This window comes from Bos taurus, chromosome 16 (assembly GCF_002263795.3).
Source record: "Bos taurus isolate L1 Dominette 01449 registration number 42190680 breed Hereford chromosome 16, ARS-UCD2.0, whole genome shotgun sequence".
NCBI classification, from domain to species: Eukaryota; Metazoa; Chordata; class Mammalia; order Artiodactyla; family Bovidae; genus Bos; species Bos taurus.
In genome coordinates, this window is record NC_037343.1 from 56,117,119 (window position 1) to 56,139,465 (window position 22,347).

At 38.1% G+C, this 22,347-nt stretch overlaps 1 protein-coding gene and 1 pseudogene across 7 annotated transcripts in view; both read left to right on the forward strand.

The window, feature by feature from the left end:
• Window positions 1–22,347, forward strand: part of RABGAP1L (RAB GTPase activating protein 1 like) — a 163,842-nt gene that overhangs the window by 56,613 nt on the left and 84,882 nt on the right. For 2 of the 7 annotated variants that reach the window (XM_005217233.5, XM_010813484.4), the window contains exons 1-2: window positions 10,450–10,649; window positions 11,836–12,571. The exons of 2 other annotated variants lie outside the window; for them this stretch is intronic. In XM_005217233.5, the coding sequence (XP_005217290.1) occupies window positions 12,461–12,571 (111 nt within the window). In that variant the 5' untranslated portion in view covers window positions 10,450–10,649; window positions 11,836–12,460. Of the gene's footprint in view, window positions 1–1,916; window positions 9,366–10,449; window positions 10,650–11,835; window positions 12,572–22,347 lie in introns of those variants that run through there. 3 more of the 7 variants (XM_059875802.1, XM_059875803.1, XM_059875801.1) reach the window with 3 other exon arrangements.
• The window catches only part of LOC132342514 (replication protein A 32 kDa subunit-like), a 51,714-nt pseudogene continuing 43,206 nt past the window's right edge, over window positions 13,840–22,347 (forward strand).

Genomic DNA, 22,347 nt, shown 5'->3' on the forward strand with positions numbered 1-22,347 from the left:
GAAGAAGCAAAAGACATTATATACATAAATTAAAGTTGTCCACAAGCCATTAAAAAAGATTTGTATCCAGTTTTACAGTCTGACCATTTATTCAGATTTGCTTGTTTAGAAACATAATTTCAGCTAGTTAATTTTTTGTTTCACCATTATCTCAATTGTAGTTAAACATTGGTCTAAAAATATGTCATAATCTCATATTATATTGCACAATTAAAATTCTCCCTAAATGTATGCTAAGTTTAATATAAAACAACAATTCCATAGCATTTTAATATTTAAAATTTGTATTTAAGAACACACTCAGGATTTTTTTTTTAAAACTTTACAATATTGTATTAGTTTTGCCAAATATCGAAATGAATCCGCCACAGGTATACCTGTGTTCCCCATCCTGAACCCTCCTCCCTCCTCCCTCCCCATACCCTCCCTCTGGGTCGTCCCAGTGCACCAGCCCCAAGCATCCAGTATCGTGCATCGAACCTGGACTGGCGACTCGTTTCATACATGATATTATACATGTTTCAATGCCATTCTCCCAAATCTCTCCACCCTCTCCCTCTCCCACAGAGTCCATAAGACTGATCTATACATCAGTGTCTCTTTTGCTGTTCTCGTACACAGGGTTATTGTTACCATCTTTCTAAATTCCATATATATGCGTTAGTATACTGTATTGGTGTTTTTCTTTCTGGCTTACTTCACTCTGTATAATAGGTTCCAGTTTCATCCATCTCATTAGAACTGATGCAAATGTATTCTTTTTAATGGCTGAGTAATACTCCATTGTGTATATGTACCACAGCTTTCTTATCCATTCATCTGCTGATGGGCATCTAGGTTGCTTCCATGTCCTGGCTATTATAAACAGTGCTGCGATGAACATTGGGGTGCACGTGTCTCTTTCCCTTCTGGTTTCCTCCACACTGAGGATTTTAATACAGGATAATAAGGACAACATAATAAGGAATGTGGGCTTCCCAGATGGCACATTGGCCAATGCAGGAGACTCAGGAGAGGCGAACTTGATCCCTGGGTCAGAAAGATCCCCTGGAGTAGGAAATGGCAACCCACTCCAGTATTCTTGCCTGGAAAACTCCATGGACAGAGAAGCCTGGAGAGAGAAGAAGTCCAAGGGGTCACAGAGAGTCGGACACAGCTGAGCAACTGAGCATGCATGCAATAAGGAATGCATAGCCAGACATTCTATAAATTAATGGTTGCTTGTTTTGCCTGATTCTTTATGTATCAGGTTAACTAATAAACTACTTAACCTGGTTAAACTAGGCCTTCCTCACCTAAATATATGAAGCTTTACTTAGATCTCAGTGAACATTTAAAATAAGGAAGATGTTTTGCAGAATATGTATATCCTTAGGCCTGAAGGTGGTTGTCGTATTAGAATCAGTGACTGAAAATGAAACTTTTAGTCAGCTATGCAGGCCCTAATATTCCATCTTAACTTCCTGCTTAGTTTGAAGAGGAATTAAAGCATAAAGATTATAGCTATTTTTATGATCTCTATGATTTTAGAGAGAGAGTCTCTATGATGATACTTGCTAACACTTCTTAAGCCTGAAATGATCACTTTTTTGGAAAAAATTTTAGATGGAATATAAAAAGTAAATTCTTATCAAAATGAATAAAATTAGAATGCTTTGGGCATTGCTACTTATGACTACTGTTAAAAAATTATCAAAAAAATTATCAATACCTTTTTATTATTTTACTGTCAGCCAATTAAGCAATTCACTGTTGCTCTTAACACAAAGAAGAAGCTAATTTTTAACGTCGTAAACACCGCCATTGACAGTTCAAAGAGTGCTGTCTCAGTTCACATGGTATTTGTTGTTGTGGCAGACTCTGAGTATGTACATCGCAGTTGTCAGTAGTTTGCCTCCAGTCTTTTTTTTTCTTTAATTTGCAAATGCCTAGTAATAAACGTTATTAGATGCAATGAGTTTTTAGTTCATATTTTCAATATACAGTGATATAATATTAAAAACAAAATTTTAAAACATTTAATATAACATTTAAAACAAAAGAGAAGAGAAATACAGAATCTCACTTTAGAAATTTTAAAGTTTCTATTTCAGGATCTCCAAGTTGAACTGTTTTTCTTCTCTGTTAAATTCATGTTATGAAGAACTTGTTGTAGGTGGAGAAAAAACAAAAAACATGAAAAAAAAACACCCAACACCCAGAGCCTTTGCAATCATGTATATCAGTTTTAATCATGGTTCTGATTTACTACTGGTAAGACCTCAAATAAACTCTTACGGCAGTGGTTTCCCCTTCTGTAAATTGGGGATAATAAAACCAGTCGAATAGTATTGCCGTTAAAACTAAAAGAAATACAAAATAGTTAAAGCACCCCCCCCACCCCTGGCACAACAACTGTTAAATGTGTGTTATTTTTCCTCTCCTTCCACCTTCACCCCCAATCAAATTCAGTTGATATCTTTGAACCGAAGTAGATTACAGGTTTATTGGTCAGTTCTAAGCTTGTGGATAAGCTGTTACTCTAAACTATTGCATAGGATATTTCTTTTGACTCTAAGATACAAATGAATGCTGGAAAATCTTATTATAATACAATTATGAAGAAGGATTATGTATTTGCACATGATAGCCCATTGTAAGTGTTTTCTTGATCAGGTTTTAACAGATGGATATCGTTATACAACAAATGCTGTCTTTGTTCCCTGTTCTTGTCACAATTGCTCAATTTAATAAAAGGTAATTGATTAGGCTCTGTTTGCACTGTAGTCAGGAAACTGGAGAGGGAAGTTAACTGTAAGAGGTCCCCTCCCACCCCATTATCAGTCTTTTACCTCCACTAACCTGCTTCAATTATTTCTGACAGAAGGATTTGTGTAAATTACCAAATGACTCTCAAACAAAGCAACATCTAGAAAGATTAATTGTGTTGGGAAAACAGGTACAGGATTGAAGTTGTATGACACTTTTTATTTCTCCCTCCTGAATTTTTTAATTGGACAAAAAAAATAGAAATGGAGGTACTGACTGCCCTCATACACTGAGAACAGCCCCCGCCTCATTTCTAAAGGTTATATTCCATCTTCTCCGTTTTTGACAGATGATCTTACCCCTCCAGCCTTTTCTCTTTTTTTCTTTTCTGGCCACATGGCGTGACTTGCAGAATTTCAATTCCCTGACTAGAGATTAAATCCAGGCCATAGCAGAGAAAGTGCTGAATCCTGACCACTAGACCACCAGGGAACTCTCCATCATTTTTACTAATGTTGATAATAATAGCAACTGTCACTAATCAGATACTTTATGGTGGCTTAGGACTTTTATATGCATTATCTTATTCCTCATAACATTGGTACTATTATCATTTTCTCATTTTATGGATGAGAAGACCAATAGTGAGACAGCCTGTGGAACTTGCTCATGGTCAAAAAGCTAGTATGTTGCAAAGTATTGTATCAAACCTGGGTATTTTGAATCCTGGAGTCTATGTGTTAACCATTATACTGTGCTTTCTCTAATGACCTAATGACAAAAAAAAAAAAAGTGGAGGCTAGAAAGACAAAAACCCTGTAGTCTGCACAATCTGCCCTTGGCCTACATACCTTGTATTCCAAATTTGTTGACCTGAGATTAGAAACCTACCACAGGCTGATTCAAAACTGCCTTTGAAACCTTATTTCCTACTGTATCTAAATATCAGTTCACCACTCTGACCAGGCTAATTTTATTTTTTCTCTTAAAAAAATTACTTTTCTTATGAAAATGAATCCATTTTTTTCCCCACGAAGACTTTCCTGTCTGCAGAAGGACTTAATTCTATTATAATCCTAATGTGACTTGACAAATACAGTGCATTGTATTGTGTGACCTGAAGTGTGTGAGTGTGAAGGAGATCCCAGCATGGAAGGAGCAATGGTGTCTGGCTCAGGCCTGATTCTCCCTGCATGTTTGCTTACTTCCCTTATCTTACTTTAGTCATGAAGCACACGGCACGCACTTTGCAGCCAGACAGGCTGGTTTTGGAATCCTGTCAATTCCATTTCTGACTGTTGAGAACAGAGTCAAATCCCTAAACTTCTCCACACTTTAGTTACTTCATCTATAAAGCAAGGATATTTGTAGTACCTAGTTTGTTGACTTATGTGAAGATTAAATGAGAGTCTGTGTCTAGGGCAGAGTGAGTACTTGTTAAACACTAGCTATTACAGAATTTTAGGGTAAGTTGTTCAGTCGCTCAGTCATGTCTGACTCTGCAACCCCATGGACTGCAGCACACCAGGCTTCCCTGTCCTTCACTATCTCCCAGAGCTTGCTCAAACTCATGTGCATTGGATCAGTGATGCCATCCAGTCATCTCGTCCTCTGTCGTCCCCTTCTCCTCCAGTCATTATTATAACTAGTTATATTTTACTATATTACAAATCTATAAGCCCATCTCATGCATGTTGTAGGCATTCTGTAAATGCTGCTGTTTTTATTTTTATTGATATAATTCACATACCATGAAATTCTTCCAGTTTTAACTGAAGAATTTTAGCCAAGTCTACGGCTTCATGCTTCAGTGTATGACCTACTACAGGGATCTGAGGGCTTATTTGGAAGGGAGTTATCCAGGTTGGGTCACCAGCCCTACAGGAAGAACTTGAGACAAATGAACACTTGAATGAAAAGGAGCTTACAGTTCATTGTTCCCTAAACCTACCTTCTGACCTTGTGAAAAAAAGGAATCTGAAACATACTCCGTGTGGAATGGTTTGATTTAGTGGTCAGTAAAACTTTTAAAAAGTTACTCAAATGCTTTAGAAATTAAGGTGAAGGTATTTGTAATTACAATTCAGTTGTATATTCTGCTCAAAATGAGACAAGATGCAGCATTACTTATATTCCTGGATTGTGTTTGAAACCATCTTCACTGAGGGTGATATTAATGGCAAATAGCAGTGAATGCTGTCAGTTCAGTTCAGTCACTCAGTCGTGCCCAACTCTTTGCAACCCCATGGACTGCAGCACACCAGGCTTCCCTGTCCCATCACCAACTCCTGGAACTTACTCAAACTCATGTCCATCGAGTTGGTGATGCCATCCAACCATCTCATCCTCCATCGTCCCCTTCTCCTCCTGCCTTCAGTCTTTCCCAGCATCATGGTCTCTTCCAATGAGTCAGTTCTTCGCATCAGGTGGCCAAAGTATTGGAGTTTCAGCTTCAGCATCAGTCCTTCCAATGAATATTCAGGACTGATTTCCTTTAGGGTTGACTGGTTATATCTCCTTGCAGTCCAAGGGACTCTCAAGAGTCTTCTCCAACACCACAGTTCAAAAGCATCAATTCTTCAGCACTCAGCTTTCTTTATAGTCCAACTACTTTCATGCATTGGAGAAGGAAATAGCAACCCACTCCAATGTTCTTGCCTGGAGAATCCCAGGGACAGGGGAGCCTGGTGGGGTGCCGTCTATGGGGTCGCACAGAGTCGGATACGACTGAAGTGACTTAGCAGCAGCAGCAGCACATCCATACATTACTGGGAAAACCATAGCTTTGACTATGTGGACCTTTGTTGGCAAAGAAATGTCTCTGTTTTTTAATATGCTGTCTAGGTTGGTCATAGCTTTTCTTCCAAGGAGCAAGTGTCTTTTAATTTCATGGCTGCAATCACCATCTGCAGTGATTTTGGAGCCCCAAAGAATAAAAGTCTGCCACTGTTTCTGCTGTTTTCCTCATCTATTTGCCATAAAGTGATGGGACTGGATGCCATGATCTTGGTTTTCTGAATGCTGAGTTTTAAGCCAATTTTTTCACTCTCCTCTTGCATCAAGAGGCTCTTTAATTCTTCTTCGCTTTCTGCTATAAGTGTGGTGTCACCTGCATATCTGAGGTTATTGGTTATTTCTCCTGGCAATCTTGATTCCAGCCCAGCATTTTTCATGATGTACTCTACATATAAGTTAAATAAGCAGAGTGACAATATACAGCCTTGACGTACTTCTTTCCAGATTTGGAACCAATCTGTTGTTCCATGTCCCATTCTAACTGTTGCTTCTTGACCTGTGTACAGATTTCTCAGGAGGCAGGTCAGGTGGTCTGGTATTCCTGTCTCTTTAAGAATTTTCCATAGTTCGTTGTGATCCACACAGTCAAAGGCTTTGGCGTAGTCAATAAAGCAGATGTTTTTCTGGAACTCTTTTACTTTTTTGATGATCCAGAGGATGTTGGCAATTTGATCTCTGGTTCCTCAGCCTTTTCTCAATCCAGCTTGAACATCTGGAAGTTCATGGTTCACATACTGTTGAAGCCTGGCTTGGAGAATTTTGAGCATTACTTTACTAGTGTGCTACTTTGCTAGCATTGCTTTGCTAGTGTGCTGCTTTGCTAGCCTTATTTTTCTAGTGTGCTACTTTGCTACAATTACCACACAATTGCACTCATGTAATTGCACTAGCAAAGTAGTGGTCAAAATCTCCAAGCCAGGCTTCAACAGTGAATGCTTAGGAGCACTTGAAATTATTATTTTTGGTTAGGTAAAATTTAAGTGAATATGTTAAGAAACAAAATTCAAGTGAGTAAATTTTAAAGATCTCACTGGCTTTATTCAACAATTCACGCATGGGAAGCAGCCAGTCTAGGAGATAGAATGGCGCTCTGAGGAGTTGTACTTTTATAGGCACGACGGAGCAGAACCCAGAAAGTTACACTAGACAAAAAAGTGGAGTGGTTACTGCAAGATCACTTTCCCTTAGGGGAAAGTCACCTGGTCTGCCAGGCAGATCACCTAACTTGTGCTGATCGGGTGCTTCCTGGTTTAAGATTTCATTTCTGGGAGAGTAGAAACTGTAGCAGCCTTTGGTGACATGGGGTTTTAGCATAAGGGACTCCATGTTGGACCTGTTTTGTTTTTAATAGTTAGCTGTGGGTTTTCGAGTTACAAATATGGTAGAAAGCTGACTTGTTAAAACTTGTAGCCACTCTTTCATAGTCTGGAATGTACCTCACCATCATTCTTTGCAGTGAGATGCAAATGAAGAAGTAAGACACCCAGTATAACAGTTAAGCAAGTATTTGTGTCCCACTGGTTTTTGTTTTCTTAGTTTAACTCTAGGGATTTTTTTTTTTTTAAATAATCTGTGTTTTCTGAGGTTTTGAATTTGCCTAGCAATTACTGGCAAAGATAAGAAAGATAATGAGCTCAATGGTTGGAATTTGACACAAGAATAATGGTTTTCTTTATTTACATTTGCATGATTTTGAAAAGAACCACGATTTCTTTTATTTATCTTCTACTTCTTGTTCTTTTCCCTTTGTAAAACTCAGTATGTTACTGGACTATTCTGAAATCCAAAATCTTCTAAAAAGTTTTCTTCTATTGATACTTCTATGGTTTCTCTCTCATTTTATCTCTTCTTCCTCCACTGAGAGCACTTAGGTTTTAGTAATGTGCACTCCTACATGTAAAGAGAAACCTTGGAATATTGCTTTTCTGTGATTAAGAAAGGGTAGAATTTTGTCTTTCTTAGAGTTCTTTACCTCTGTGTCAATACCATGAACATTTGCGACAGTCCGTTAAAACTGAGTTGTGTATACTCCATGAATATTTATATTGAATTAAACCTATTATATTATTAATTGAATCTATAAAGATGTTTATAGATTCTATAAACATAGAATCTATATTCAGTTCAGTTCAGTTCAGTCGCTCAGTCGTGTCCGACTCTTTGCGACCCCATGAATTGCAGCACGCCAGGCCTCCCTGTCCATCACCAACTCCCGGAGTTCACCCAAACCCACGTCCATCGAGTTGGTAATGCCATCCAGCCATCTCATCCTCTGTCGTTCCCTTCTCCTCCTGCTCCCAATCCCTCCCAGCATTGGAGTCTTTTCCAATGAGTCAACTCTTCGCATGAGGTGGCCAAAGTACTGGAGTTTCAGCTTTAGCATCATTCCTTCCAAAGAACACCCAGGGCTGATCTCCTTCAGAATGGACTGGTTGGATCTCCTTGCAGTCCAAGGGACTCTCAAGAGTCTTCTCCAACACCACAGTTCAAAAGCATCAATTTTTCAGTGCTCAGCCTTCTTCACAGTCCAACTCTCACATCCATACATGCCCACAGAAAAAACCATAGCCTTGACTAGACGATATTACTGAAATCTATATTACTGAATGATTAGACGAACCCCTGGGGAAGAAAAAAACGGTCTCTACCAGGCTTTGTCAGTACGTGGTGGAGGCACAGGAGACCTTTCTGTCCTCCAGGCCATATTTTTGTCCTGGTGGTTTTGTCTTCTATCTTATCCTGATTTTATGGCTGTTGTGATGAGAATGTTCAACAGGTAGAACCTGAGGCATGGGAGAAAGGGTCTTTAAAGCCACTCTTGTGAGGTGAGATAATTTTTTAATGATGTGTGTTCATTTTTTAAATGTATTTATTTGCTGCTTTGATGGTGGATAACAAAATACTGCTCCCATAATTAAACTACTTTACTTTGCTGCATTTGGGGAGAACACAGAAATAAAAAATGTTCACATCTTATTCAGGCTTCTCTTGATTTTTGTTTTGGCTTTTACTAAATTTGTCTCTTGAGAATAGATGTTCTCTGAAGGCCAGGAATGGTTTCTTAGACTTACACTCATTTAGTATGACCCAGTTATATTTTTGTTAAATAGGAATAATCCCAGAAAAATGGCCATTGGAACAAAATCAGCTAACAGAGTAAAATCTGTAAAAAAATTTTAAAACAGCATTCAAAAATCATTGGAGATATTTATTAATACTTTTTTTTTTATCTTAATGAGATCTAGAAGCCTTTTGAAAATTATTTTATAGCCAGTTTGGCTTCTGAATAGAAAGACTATAAAGAGTAACTAATAAAAAGTGAAGCAACTGTCACCAAATCTTTTAAAAGCAAAAGAGTTGATATTAGAAAATCCAATTTAGGGTACAAAGTAGACAGCATTTGTTGGGACACATTATAACAACCGTGGGGGGTACTTTCCTAACATTTGGGATTAATGTTACCCTTTGTGTTTCATTCTGATAGAGATTAAAAAGGTATTCTCACCTTCAAATCCTCCAATAAGCCTATTTACTGGAGCAGAAAAGGACACACTGCTTTTGACTCTGAGCACACTGAGCATACAGGAAAACCTCTCATCTATTCCATCCCTCTCAATTTACATGACCACGAGGAAATTGAAACCTTGGGAGGTTAAGTGACTTGCCCTGGGACAGACAGCTAGCTCGTTCCTGCTGGAACTGGAGCTCCTATATTGGTTACCACGAATGCTTTATTTTCTGCTGCTCACTTAATACACAATCCTCTCCTGGTAAATTTTAGCAGCAACTGGTGCTGTCGGCAGTACACTCCTTGATCGCAGGTAATCCCCCCCACCCCATACCTTTCTTTCAGTGGAGCTGAGTGGTGTGAAGTCAGTGACTGCAGAAGCTCAGGTGGGAACCATCCGGGGAGATCCGTGGGTCTCAACTCACTGGGGAAAGGCAGATGAGTCAGAAAGATGTCTTGCAAGGCAGTGAAGTACTGTATGTAAACATGACTGTGTACAGTGACTCCTGAAGTCTGAAAGGGGGGTAATAGCTGTTTATTTCTGAGACTGGAGGAAAGAATCTTTAGGAAAAGAGGAAAAGGTAGGATAAAGACAGTTTTTTAAAAAATAGATCATTGGTTTGCTAAAAATTTTTTTTAATTGAAGGATAATTGCTTTACAGAATTTTGGTTTCTGGCAAACATCAACATGAATCAGCCATAGAAGTATGCTTTTTTGGTGGGGACCACAGATATACATTTAACCATATGAAAAAAGGACATTTAAATTTTTGTTTCCCAGACTGTAAACTCTGGAGGAACATTTAAGGGTGACAGAAAATGAAGGATACATACAAAACTGTACAGAACCCTTGCTCTAGAAAGCATATGCAGCGTGGCTATTGGAGAAGACCTCTTGGATTGAGGCACAAACTGTTACGGATAATTCTAAGGCACTCTGGCTAATTAGAACAGTATTTTGAAGATAATAAATCAGGAGCTTTGTAAAAATACCTAATTGTTTACCTAATAACCCACGTGGAGCTCTAAAAGGACTTAATTGTTTGAAGTGGTTAGCTTTTTCGTCATTTTAAAACCGTCTTTACAGCCTTTGATTATGTTTCTAAAAGTGTTTTGCACTCTTATAGCCCCAATGCCTTAACGGTTTTATGACTTTATAACACAGTACCTAAAACGATTTAATACTGTTTTCCCTGGTCCTTTCTTTTTTTTTTCCTTGGTTATGAGTGTTCTTAACCAAGAAGATTACCTATTGTTAAACCGAATGTGTTCTCCCAGGCTGCACAGGCAACTGCTCAAATGCAGTCATAATTCTTGTTTGCCCCTGGGCGGTTGCCAGCAGGGAATAAGGCATTATGGGAAGTGGTTTCTTTACCTTCCACAACAGGTGTCTTTGTCAGCGCACCTGATTCAGATACCATTGTGGAAGCACTGAGTCACTGGAGCCAAGGAAAATATGAAAGCCAGAGGAATTGCTTTCACAGCTAGAAAGTGGTCCTGCGAGATAAATCGGAAGCTTTCTGGTGCTAGTGAATGCACGAAGGGAGTCACAGTATCTTTTCAAGTACTTCTGAAAAGATAAAAAGGAATTAAAAAGGTATGAACTGCCTGACGCTTTAGAATACCTCATCTCCTGATGATCATTTAATCTTTACCTGGTTAGTCAGTGTTGAGTGTGGGAAGAATTTTTAAGAAAAATAATGCTTTAAAAGGCACAACTGCCTTGTAGGGGAAAAAAAAATGAAGTGAAAATGCTTTACCAGCTCCAGCATGGGTCAAACACAGTTTGAAGCTGTTTTAATCTTGAGGATTTATTTAAAGCATTGCATTTTCTGTTTAAATAAGCCTATTAGTCTTGCTTCTGTTTCCTGGCAGTAAGGTGTTTTAGCCCTTCTGTGTGTGTGAGAGTGTGTGTGTGCGTGTGTGTGTTTTGTGTACGTGTGTTTTGTGTGACTGTGTTTGTAATCCGGAATGCTATGGTAGCTGCAAAACTCTTCTAATCACATTTAAATAGAACAGGGTACTATTTAAGTAATCATATTCATCTAGGTGGAAATACTTTTGAAAGACAAGGAAAAATAGGCACTAGAAATTTCATTCCAAGTCTTGTTTTCTGAAAAACAAGCAAACTAAATAACATAATACTGCTATGGGTAATTAGGACTGAACATTGTATTTGATTAAAGATAAACATTCCCAGTTGATTTCTGATTCTAACAAATATTTCTCATAGTATTGCACTGTCATACTCTAGAAAAAGCAGAGAAGATAATAGCTTAATTAGAAATACTGGCAAAACAACTTCGGGAGGAGCTTTATCTGCCCTCCTCCCTTTTTATTTGCTTAATACTTTCCCCATGGAATTAGCCTACATTATATTTCCTGGTGATTTAGGCAACCTTGTATTGATAATTTGGACAGTTTTCACATTTTTCATCAGGGCACATTGAGGTTCATTTACTGTCTTCAGCTTTACTTAAAAAGACGCTTCTCATAGCTAAGGCACCAATAGTTCATTACTATCTGCTGATTTGGGTAATTAAAAGAAATCTCTAAGCTTAAAAGTAGACAAAGAGAACTTTTATCATGGGAGAATAATAATCAGTTTAGAAATGACAACCTTGTGTTGTTTTCAGAATAACAGTGGAAAACTAAATTCTCTCAAAATCAAGAATTCTGTTTAAAATATTTGTTGCTTTTTTAGTGGGAGAAGAGGAAATGGTTATTAACTGATATTGCAGTCTGTTTCATTTTTATATTTTGGTACTTTTTGTTTTTAACAGAAATACTCAGAGGGGAAAAGGAACCTTTTTTTGTTTTTCACACTTCTTGAGATAATTTTTAATTACACCAAGAATTCGATAAACTCTGAAAAATTAAATGTTGCCCTCTATTTATTTTCTGTGAACGTGAAAAAAATAAGCAGTAAGAAAATCTACATCTTCTCCAAGAAGACAAATCTTGATATAAGTAATACTGAAGTAAGAAGATAAACTTAAAAAAAATTCTGATTATCAAGAACATAACATCAATTTTTGTGGTTTTGGGTTTCCTTTTTTTCATTTTTGCTCTAGGATATTTCCAGTTAGGAGACTTTTTTGAAGTTTAAAGAAGATTTCCAAAAACTAAATTTTCCAGCTGCTCTGTTAAGAATGCAGAAGGTGTTTATAGTATATACTTCCTCCGTAGATAAGAGACCTCGCTCAGTTTTCTACTGGGGGTGAATTGCTAGACAAGCCTATGATAGCAGCTGCTTTTTTTTTTCCCCTCCTCTGGATTTTTGACACTCCACCCCCTCAAACTCAGGTGGGTGTGTGCACTGGCACCAAGCTGCAATAGGATTTTCCCCTGGATAGTCTGGTCTGGAGCTGGGACAGCAGCTGCTGCTGTGGAAAGACAGCTGGCAAGATGATGGAAGAAGTCTCCATTATGGTAGCCTATGACGCCCATGTTTTCAGCCAGCTGCACGACGAAGACTTCCTCACTAGTCTGGTGGCCATCAGCAAGCCCAGGTCTATGGTAGGTGGGGCCTTGCACATTCCTCTGGGGCTGTTATTTCTTTTCTAATATGATAGTTGTACTCGTGTAGCAGTTGAGGCATAACTTCCTGGGAATTAAAATAGAAGTATTGCTGTTGGCATTGTTACAGCTGCACCAAGGTCTACAGGTTTTCATGGTTTTATTTATAAAACTAAACACTGTTATACCTTAGTAGTACTTTTCAAGTATCCCAGGAGTAAAACTTAGGTTAATGGTTTCTTATGTAGTGAGGTTGAAAGAAGTTTTATAGTGCCAAACATAATATTCTCTCATGTGTTTGCCTTGTATGTACATATATGGTTATTAGGTGAGGGATACCTACATTTACACATATATAATTGAGTATTTCTGAAGTGGAGCATTTTTACCAGTGGGCCATAATAGAGACATTAAGAACTGAGCTATCTAAAAATCAAATAACTTTTGGAGTCTTTACATTATTACTAGGAACTATTATAAGTATAATTTTTGTTAGGATTTAAATTTGTAATTTTTTTTTTAAACCATTCTCCAAGAGTCTTAGTTTGCATGTCCTGGTGTAATAGAAAAACAAAGTCCTTGCAAATGTTTGTTGTTTCTTCTCTGTAGATGTCATCCTTAGTCATTGATCCATATCTTTTAAACATACTTTCCTGACTGTTGTCATAGTGACCTCTTCTATTCAGTAGTACTCATCATAAGCAACAGAATGAGCAAGTATAATAACGATTATCTTACTAGTTGTTTTTGTTTGTCACTAAGTTGTGTCTGACTCTTGTGACCCCATGGACTATAGCCCGCCAGGCTCCTCTGTCCATAGGATTTCCCAGGCAGAAATACTGGAGTGGGTTGCCATTTCCTCCTCCGGGGGTCTCCCTACGCAGGGATCGAACCCATGTCTCCTGTGTCTCCTGGTTTGCAGGTGGATTCTTTTACCATTGAACCACCATCTTTCTAGTATGAAACTATAATTCTCTAAGACATAGGAACCTTAATGCAATGTGGCAATTTCTTCAAAGAATATATTGTAATAAAAAAAAAAAAGGTGGAAGGGGAATTCATAGGTTAATTTTCAAAGACTTAAGGGTAGTATCAGCTTGATGCAGTATACGGACCTTGTTTCGGTGTACTGATGACACCATAATAAAATCTGTAAGGTAATCAGGGAAAATTTGACCACTAATTAGATAGTTAGTAATATTGGGAAATACTCAATTTTGTGTGTGAAGTAATATTTTGGTTGTGTTTAAAGTGATTTAGAGGGATGTATGGAGATAGTTAATGATGATAAACAAGATAAGGTAAGGATAGTTAATGTCTGCAAAGATTCAGAGTGGTCCAATAGAGAGGTTGGTGATGTGGGTAAAACTAAATGAATAGGTGTTGATAATTGAAACAGGAAAGTAGTACATAGGAATTCATTATACTTTCTCCTCTCATAAATGTTTTATAGCTACAGTTTAAAAGAATCAGCTAGACCAAAAAAGCAAAACAAATACAAAACCATAATATACTTTTTAAAGTGTTCATTAGTAAAGAAATATCCAGCCTATTACATTCTTTTCCTGTTTAATATGCATAATTTCTATTTTTATAATTAAATATATTATATGGAGATTATTGCCAATCCTTAGTTAACCATAAATATGTATATGTACCAAGTCAGGATAGGTTAATTCACAGTTGTGAATAATCTTTAAGCTTCATTTTAGCCATTAATTTAAAAATATTCCATCATGAACACTTATCCAAAAAATTCAGAATTCTGTTTCGCTTTTTTCTAATGGTCCTATCAAGGTCCTTTTAAGGGATCTGACCTGAGTCTTCAAAAATGTGTAGGAATTTTCCAGGCTAAAGGGGAGAAGAACAAAAACAAAGATGTAAAGTAACCCAGTGTAGACAGAAGATTCAGAAGAGGTAGGTAGTGACCAGGTCACGGGGAGCCACATGTGCTCAATAAATTCAAGACATCTGGGGTGTGTGCTTATACACGTACAGAGAGGAAGAGAGAAAATGAATAAATGAGTGAATATTGATGTGCTTACCAGGAAACACTCTTCCATATTCTGCATATTGATATATATTAGGCCTTGATGCAATTCCAGCTCCCCCAAAGGGGATTTAGCCCATGGAAAATCTCAGAGGCATGATAAAGACACAAAATATAGCTCTATACACTGAACGTTTAAATAGTATAAATGTCAGGATGTTAATTACAGAACGTTCTAGAGATTCTTAGTTCTCTTTATTGGGTTTGAAATTTGAAAGAGTTTATTTACTGGTATCATCTTTTGGAGGTGATAGTTTGGTTTTAGTTTGTCTGGGAAAGTTATACTAAAATTGTGGTAAGATAAAATATTTATCATTTGCTTTTGATTCCATATTGAGTTTTCTTCTTTGTCCGAGATGAACCCTTTAAAAAATTGTATGAAAGAGATAAATACTCAGATTTTCCACAGTATAAAATAAATTGCTTCTCAATGTGATTTATTACAGCACTGTAAAGCAAATTATAGTCTTGCTAACATATAAAATCCCCTGAGTTTAAGTTGACTATTATAAGGGTATTTAGAAACTTTCCTAGTACAGGATTAATTAATATATTTCTGTAATTGGACTTTGTTTCATAATGAGAGTTATCTTGATTTCTTAAATGGTAGTAATGCCGTTAGGTACAGTGGTTTTCATGTGGACACTGAATCTTTTCTTGTTCATAAGTAACTCTGTGGCTTTTGTGACATCTTTGATGGAGACACATAGTGAAAAATACATCTCATGACATTGTACACACAAGACTGAAAGAAAATTTGACTAAATCATACTTACTGTTGCTACATGTGATGTATTCAGTTTTTTTTTTTTCTACTCTGTTATATATATGGCTGCATCCTGTTGATTTTTTAAAAATGAATGATAATGAAGAAAATGACAGATCCCTTTATATAGGCCCTTTTGATAAAACAGATAAGAAAAAGGATAAGGAAGTCAAGGATAAGGAAGTCAAGCATAATCTCGCTTATCATCCAGATCATTCATACATACACAACATAAGGTTATGCAGATCAATACTGTATTTGCTAAGATAAGCTAAACAAAAGCCTAGAACTTGTAAATTACAGCATAAATAAGTTGGTATGTAAGGTGAAAATTCAGTCTAATCAAAATGACTCAGAAGCATTGAGAAAGCTGCCTCATTGGACACAGTATTCTTGCCTTTTCTTAAATCCAACAGCTTACTTTTCCTCTTGTTGTTCATTGGCTGAAATTAACTCTTTCATTTTGAGACAAAATTGTACCCATTTCCTCATCTTCCTCTTACTGCAAGGTGCTCACACAAGGAATAATAACAACCGAAGGAGAGAGACTCTAAAGTTTTCCTCAGTCAGGGCCTTCTGTCTCCTAGTGGAATCACCGGAGTTCCTCTCTCCACGTCCACCATTTCTAATTATCTTTATACCTGACTAGTGTAAATAAAGGAAAAAGATCACATCTATTACATTTGTTATGCATTCCAGAAGGAAGCTTTGAATATGTATTTAAATTCAGAATGTATGATTTAATGTTTAAACATGAGTAAAAATTACCAATGCATACTCTGTCAAGCTTGAATATTTCAGGTTAAATGTTAACTTATGTTCTGGTGAATTATTTCAACTTTTTAATCTATAACAAAGGGAACGTTGCTTTAGCCAGTATGTAATATTGTAAACATTTTGGGATTACTGCAATATGCTGGGTATGAATAGAATATCCTTTACCCAAAGATCTCATAATAAAGTAAAAGAGACAAGCAAAATCAATATTTATGGGGATGATATTTACTGTTATAGGATAGAATGAAGTGGAGAATAGTTATTCAGTGGAGGCAGAATTCCAAAGGGGATGGAAGCAATTAACTGAAGCTTTAAGGCTGATAAGGTGTTTGCCAGCGAGTGGAAAGTAGTAGGGTCTTTCTGAGCAGGGTGAAAACAGCTTGTGCAAAGGCCAAGGGATTAACTGTTTCAGAGGCTTTAAGGTTATAAGGTTCCCAGTTCAAGTTTTACATCTGCTGCTTACTGGCAAATTACTTAGTTTCTCCAAGCATCTGAATGAGGGATATAGTAGCATTACATTACTTGGTTATTTCAAGGATTAAATGAAAGCACTTAGCAGTGAAAGCTCTAATCGTCTCCCCTTGTAACTGCCTGAAGAAAGCCTGAAGGCTGAGTATGGTGAGTAGATGAGGCGTCACAGGGATGTGCAAGAAAGCGTTGTTGTTGTTTAGTTGATAAGTTGTGTCCGACTCTTTGCGACCCCGTGGACTATAGCCTGCCAGGTTCCTCTGTCCATGAGTTTTCCCAGGCAAGAATATTGGAATGGGTTACCATTTCCTTCTCCAGGGGATCTTCCTGACTCTTGGATTGAACCCACCTCTCCTGCATTGGCAGGCAATTCTTTACCACTGAGCCACTAGGAAGGCCCATGGAAGAAGGCAAGGGGTAGACAAATGTACTAGTTGGGTTGCCCTAGTGAATTGCTTTGTTTGGTAGGGGGTCACCATCAGGATATCAGTCTTACAGAAAACTTGAAGTCTATTGCCATGAAGATGGTATAGAGCAGTGGTCCCCAACCTTTCTGGCACCAGGGACCGGTTTTATGAGACAGGGTGTAGGGGATGGTTTGGGAGTGGTTCAAGTGCATTGCATTTACTGTGTACTTCATTTCTGTTATTATTACATCAGCTCCACCTCAGATCAAGCTTTAGATCCCAGAGGCTGGGGACCCCTGCTGTAGAAGAGCTTAGGTTTGAGCCTCAGGATGGTGAGAAGGCAATGTGGCATTAATTGGAGGGATTTATATGGGTGAGACCATCTGTTGAGTAGATGTATCGATTATTGCAGGAATGGGCAGTAACAGATTGACAGGCGCCACATTGCCCATGGAAAAAAATTTTAAAGGTCATTACAGCAGGTTAAAAGAATTGACAGGAGTCTGGACTTCTTGACATTTTGGCAGCAACAGTGTAAATAAATAAATTCGCTCAGGCACGATGCTCAGTTCTTGTAGTGGATAAGTACAGTAGAATTACTTAGGAGGCAGCACCAGCTGATCTATTCAAGAAGAGTAAATGACTGAGATAAATTGTAAATTACTGTCATGTAAACTTTCCACCTTATAAAATTAAAACTGGAAAGAGTGTTACTATGTCAGTTTGAATAGGAAAGTTGGATATCAAGACATGTAATGGAGAAAAGATGGCCCATTTTGGCTTTATCGTGTTCCACATTTAGAAATTCTAGATCACAGCATCACTGTAAGAGACTTGGTTGTTTGGTGGTTTGTCCATTAACAAAGGCTTTTTACCCAGACTAACACATGTTTATACTCGATTAGCACTGGATATAATATTCTTAACAGACACATACCAACATAGCAGCACTGCGCCAGGTAAAGAAGGGAGGTCTTCAGGGAGCTACAGTTTCTCTGTTGTATAACTGAGAGATGAGGGGGAGCTTTCTGAAATGACTTCCTCCTTACCAGGTTGGCATATAAATTTCATCTCACATGCCAAATTGAAAAGAAAAAACTCAGAGCAATTCCTTGTGCCAGAGATGGAGAAAACAATGAAATTAGTAGTTATTTCTCAGTCTTCATTCTGTATACAAAAATATTGATTAGAATAAAGCCATTTTTTTAATGTTATTATCTGAATACTTTACATTCTGATTGTTATTTCAGTGAACGTATTTTGGTAGTACTTCATCAACTTCAGTTTAGCAAGGAAGCCATTTCCTCCCTCATTTGGTTTATCAGTTTTGGTATAAGCTGAGATTCTTACAGTTGCAAGTAATAAAATCTTGAGCTGTCTTAAACAAGAAGCAGAATTTATCATGTGGGCACCAGGGGATATTCCTTTAAACACAAGAGCAGGAGTTCAGCATAGCCAGTAGTGGCAAACATTTTCCATTATCTCTTTCCATCTAATGAGCTTGTCTCTTTGCATCTATTTTATCTCTTTCCCCAAGTTTCATTTCATTCCCTTGACAGAATATAGTCGCCATACAGCATTCAGATTTATAGTTCTGTCATTTGCAGAGTTAAGTTGTTACCCATGAATCACAACTCTACATTCTTCAGAGAGAATCTGAGTGACAGGGGAGGTAACATAGTCTAGAGTTGAGCCCAGGAGCCAGAGTGTCTGGGTCAAACCCCACTTCTTCACCAATTAGCTCATTTACTTGGGGCAGGTTACTTGACCTCTCTGAGTTTTCTTTCTCTCATCTGTGAATTGAAAGTATGTTAGAGGCACCTTATAGGAAGTTAATACATTAAAGCATTTAAGAATACCCAGGACCTAATAGAGGTATATGTGTATGTGAAGGTGAAAGTGAAGTCGCTGAGTCATGTCGACTCTTTGCTACCCCTGGTGGACTGTAGCCCACCAGGTTCCTCTGTCTGTGGGATTTTCCAGGCAAGAATACTGGAGCGGGTTGCCATTTCCTTCTCCAGGGGATCTTCCCAAGCCAGGGATCGAACCCAGGTCTCTCCTGCATTGCGGGCAGATGCTTTAACCTCTGAGCCACCAGGGAAGTCTGTGTATGGTGCTGCTGCTAAATCGCTTCAGTCGTGTCCGACTCTGTGCGACCCCAGAGACGGCAGCCCACCAGGCTCCCCCGTCCCTGGGATTCTCCAGGCAAGAACACTGGAGTAGGTTGCCATTTCCTTCTCCAATGCATGAAAGTGAAAAAATAAAGTGAAGTCGCTCAGTCGTATCCGACTCCTAGCGACCCCATGGACTGCAGCCCACCAGGCCACTCCGTCCATGGGATTTTCCAGGCAAGAGTACTGGAGTGGGGTGCCATTGCCTTCTCCGGAAGTATGTGTATAGATTAATATAATTCCAAACTGATTCTCCTTTATACAGTCTTGAAATAAGAGATTAACATTTAGCAGAACTTTATAAATTCACTTTCTAAAGCTCACTTAGGTTGTTTTGCTATTAAATATGAAATGATTGAACCAGTTGCTATGACAGTCGTTAGAGCTCTTCTGCATTGAATCCTGTTTCAGAAGTTGAGAAGTTATCTTCTATACTTGATTCTTGGAGTGAGGTTGATTTGTGAGTTAACTCAAAATATCTTTTTTGGAGGTGTTTTAGGAGCAACTGACATGAAACATATAATACCTAAAGTTTTTGTTTTGTAAAATCATAGCTTGTCCACAATGACTGAAAAATAATATTCTAGTTTTTTATTTGTTTTAGCACCCATATTTGCATTCAGTTTAATATTTAATAAAAAATATTCATTGATCTACTCCTGTGTGCTGTGCTGTATTTTTGGCCCTGGGAATCTAGGTGTGACGTAGATAGTAGAAAGACCTATATCAATTGCAAATCTTATATTATTTGGAGAGGTAAGACACAAATATTAGCTAATAATAACACTTGTCAGCCAGTGATAAGTATTATGCAGAGACTTGAAATGGAATAATGTAATTAAATTGTTTAATTGGAGGCTTTATGTTGGGTAATCAGTGAGTGCCTCACTGGTGTCATTTGAGATCTGAATGCCATCCAAGGGAAAATAAGGAGAAAAAGAGTGGCTTAGGCAGAGGAAACCTCTGAGAGAAAGCCCCAAAGTGGTACAGAGCTTGATATGTTAACAAATACTACAGTAGATTATTGCCTACATTCATAATTTTAATTTCAGAGGTTAGTATCAGAGGTTCAGAAAAATATAGATATTTTTCCATCTAAGGTCAAGGACATTGTATTCTGTCCACAATTTCCTAACATAACATTTTTTTAAAAAATTGTTTTTTTAGGCCCCCCTGCACTGCATGTGCCATCTTAGTTCCCTGACGGGATCGAGTCCATGGCCCCTACAGTGGAAATGCGGCATCTTAACCACAGCACTGCCATGGAAGTCCCCACTAACATAACATTTAACTTACATTTTCTGAGACATAAAGGCTTTAGGTAACTTTTCCTTTCCTTATGACTGCCTCGGAGAAATTTGACTGTGCCTGGCAGTTTCTCTCTTCTCCTCCTCTGTTGTTCAGTTGCTCAGTCATGTCCAACTCTTTGTGACCCCATGGATTGCAGCATGCCAGGCTTTTCTGTCCTTCACTATCTCCCAGAGTTTGCTCAAATTCACGTCCATTGAGTCGATGATGCCACCCAACCATCTCATCTTCTGTCGCCCCTGTTCTCCTCCTGCCCTCAATCTTTCCAAGCTTATGGGTCTTTTCCAACGAGCCTGCTCTTAAAAATACTTGTGAAACTTATGTGATTATTTGACTAGTCTCTTACTAACCCATAACCTCCATGAGAACAGGGCTATGTCTGTTTTTGTTTACCACTATATCTCTAGCTCAGCCTTGTGCCTGGTGCTTTATATGCTCTCTGTACATATTTAATCAATAGTATTGGGGGAAAAAAGAAGCACCGCATATGTGTAATCATGGTCTGCAGTGGATAATGTTTGTAATGATTCAGTTCAGTCGCTCAGTCATGTCCAACTCTTTGTAACCCCGTGGACTGCAGGACCAGGCTTCCCTGTCCATCACCAACTCCTGGAGCTTGCCCTAACTCATGTCCATTGAGTCAATGATGCCATCCAACCATCTCGTCCTCTGTCTTCCCCTTCTCCTGCCCTCAATCTTTCCCAGCATCAGGGTCTTTTCCAGTGAATTAGTTCTTTGCATCAGGTAGCCAAAGTATTGGAGCTTCAGCTTCAGCATCAGTCCTTCCAAGGAATATTTAGGACTGATTTCTTTAATGATTGACTGGTTTGATCTCCTTGCAGTCCAAGGGACTCTCAAGATGATTGGATACCTTCATAAATATCTGTACACATAAGATAGCAAAGGTTATTTCAAAATCTTTTTCTCCTTAGACCTTCATACTAAATTTTTATAAAATTTATTGTAGAATTAATTAGTTTAGAGTCTAGTTGAATGGGTTTCCCTGGTAGCTCAGATGGTAAAGAATCTGCCTGCAGTGCAGGAGACCTTGGGTTCAATCCCCAGGTTGGAAAGATCCCCTGGAGAAGGGAACGGCAACCCACTCCAGTATTCTTGCTTGGGGAATTCCATGGACAGAGAAACCTGGCAGGCTACAGTCCATGGGGTGACAAAGAGTCAGACACGATTGAGCGACTTTCACACAAACACTAGTTGAATACTTAAATATTAGTTTTTCACTGTCTAAAAAAATAACGCATTGCTTATTTCTTTAGCTTATTCGGTGGTTCATTGAACATGCATACCTCCTATGGGCAGTGCACTGTGTTAACCTTTACGGTATCTTCAAAGAGATAATAGTCTAATCTGGAAGAGAGCCTTTCCTTGGTGTGCCTGTCACATCGTGTACCTGGGGCCTCACTGAAATGAATATTCTATCTGCTTCCCTGAGTTGGACCTTGCAGGTTGTTTTCATTTCTCTTCACTTGGCACAGAATATCTGCAGTCCGGTGTTGTAATGAATGAATAAAGGAGTTGATGGAAAAGACAGTATGGGAAATAGAGATACTGTCGAAAGATGTGAACACTTTTTAGCACTTTGATTTTTAAACTTTTACAGTTTTACCTTTTTAATAAGTAGTATAATCACATGGTTTAAAATTTCAGTATATATAAAATAGAGTCCAGTGAAATTGTTCCTGTTGTCCCAGTGGTGTTCTTTTTCAGAAATATTTTATGCAGATACAGGCAAATTGGTGTGTGTTCCTCCCCTCTCTTTTTACAGAAATTTTGGCATCCCATTCATGTTCTGTACTTTGCTTTTCCATATG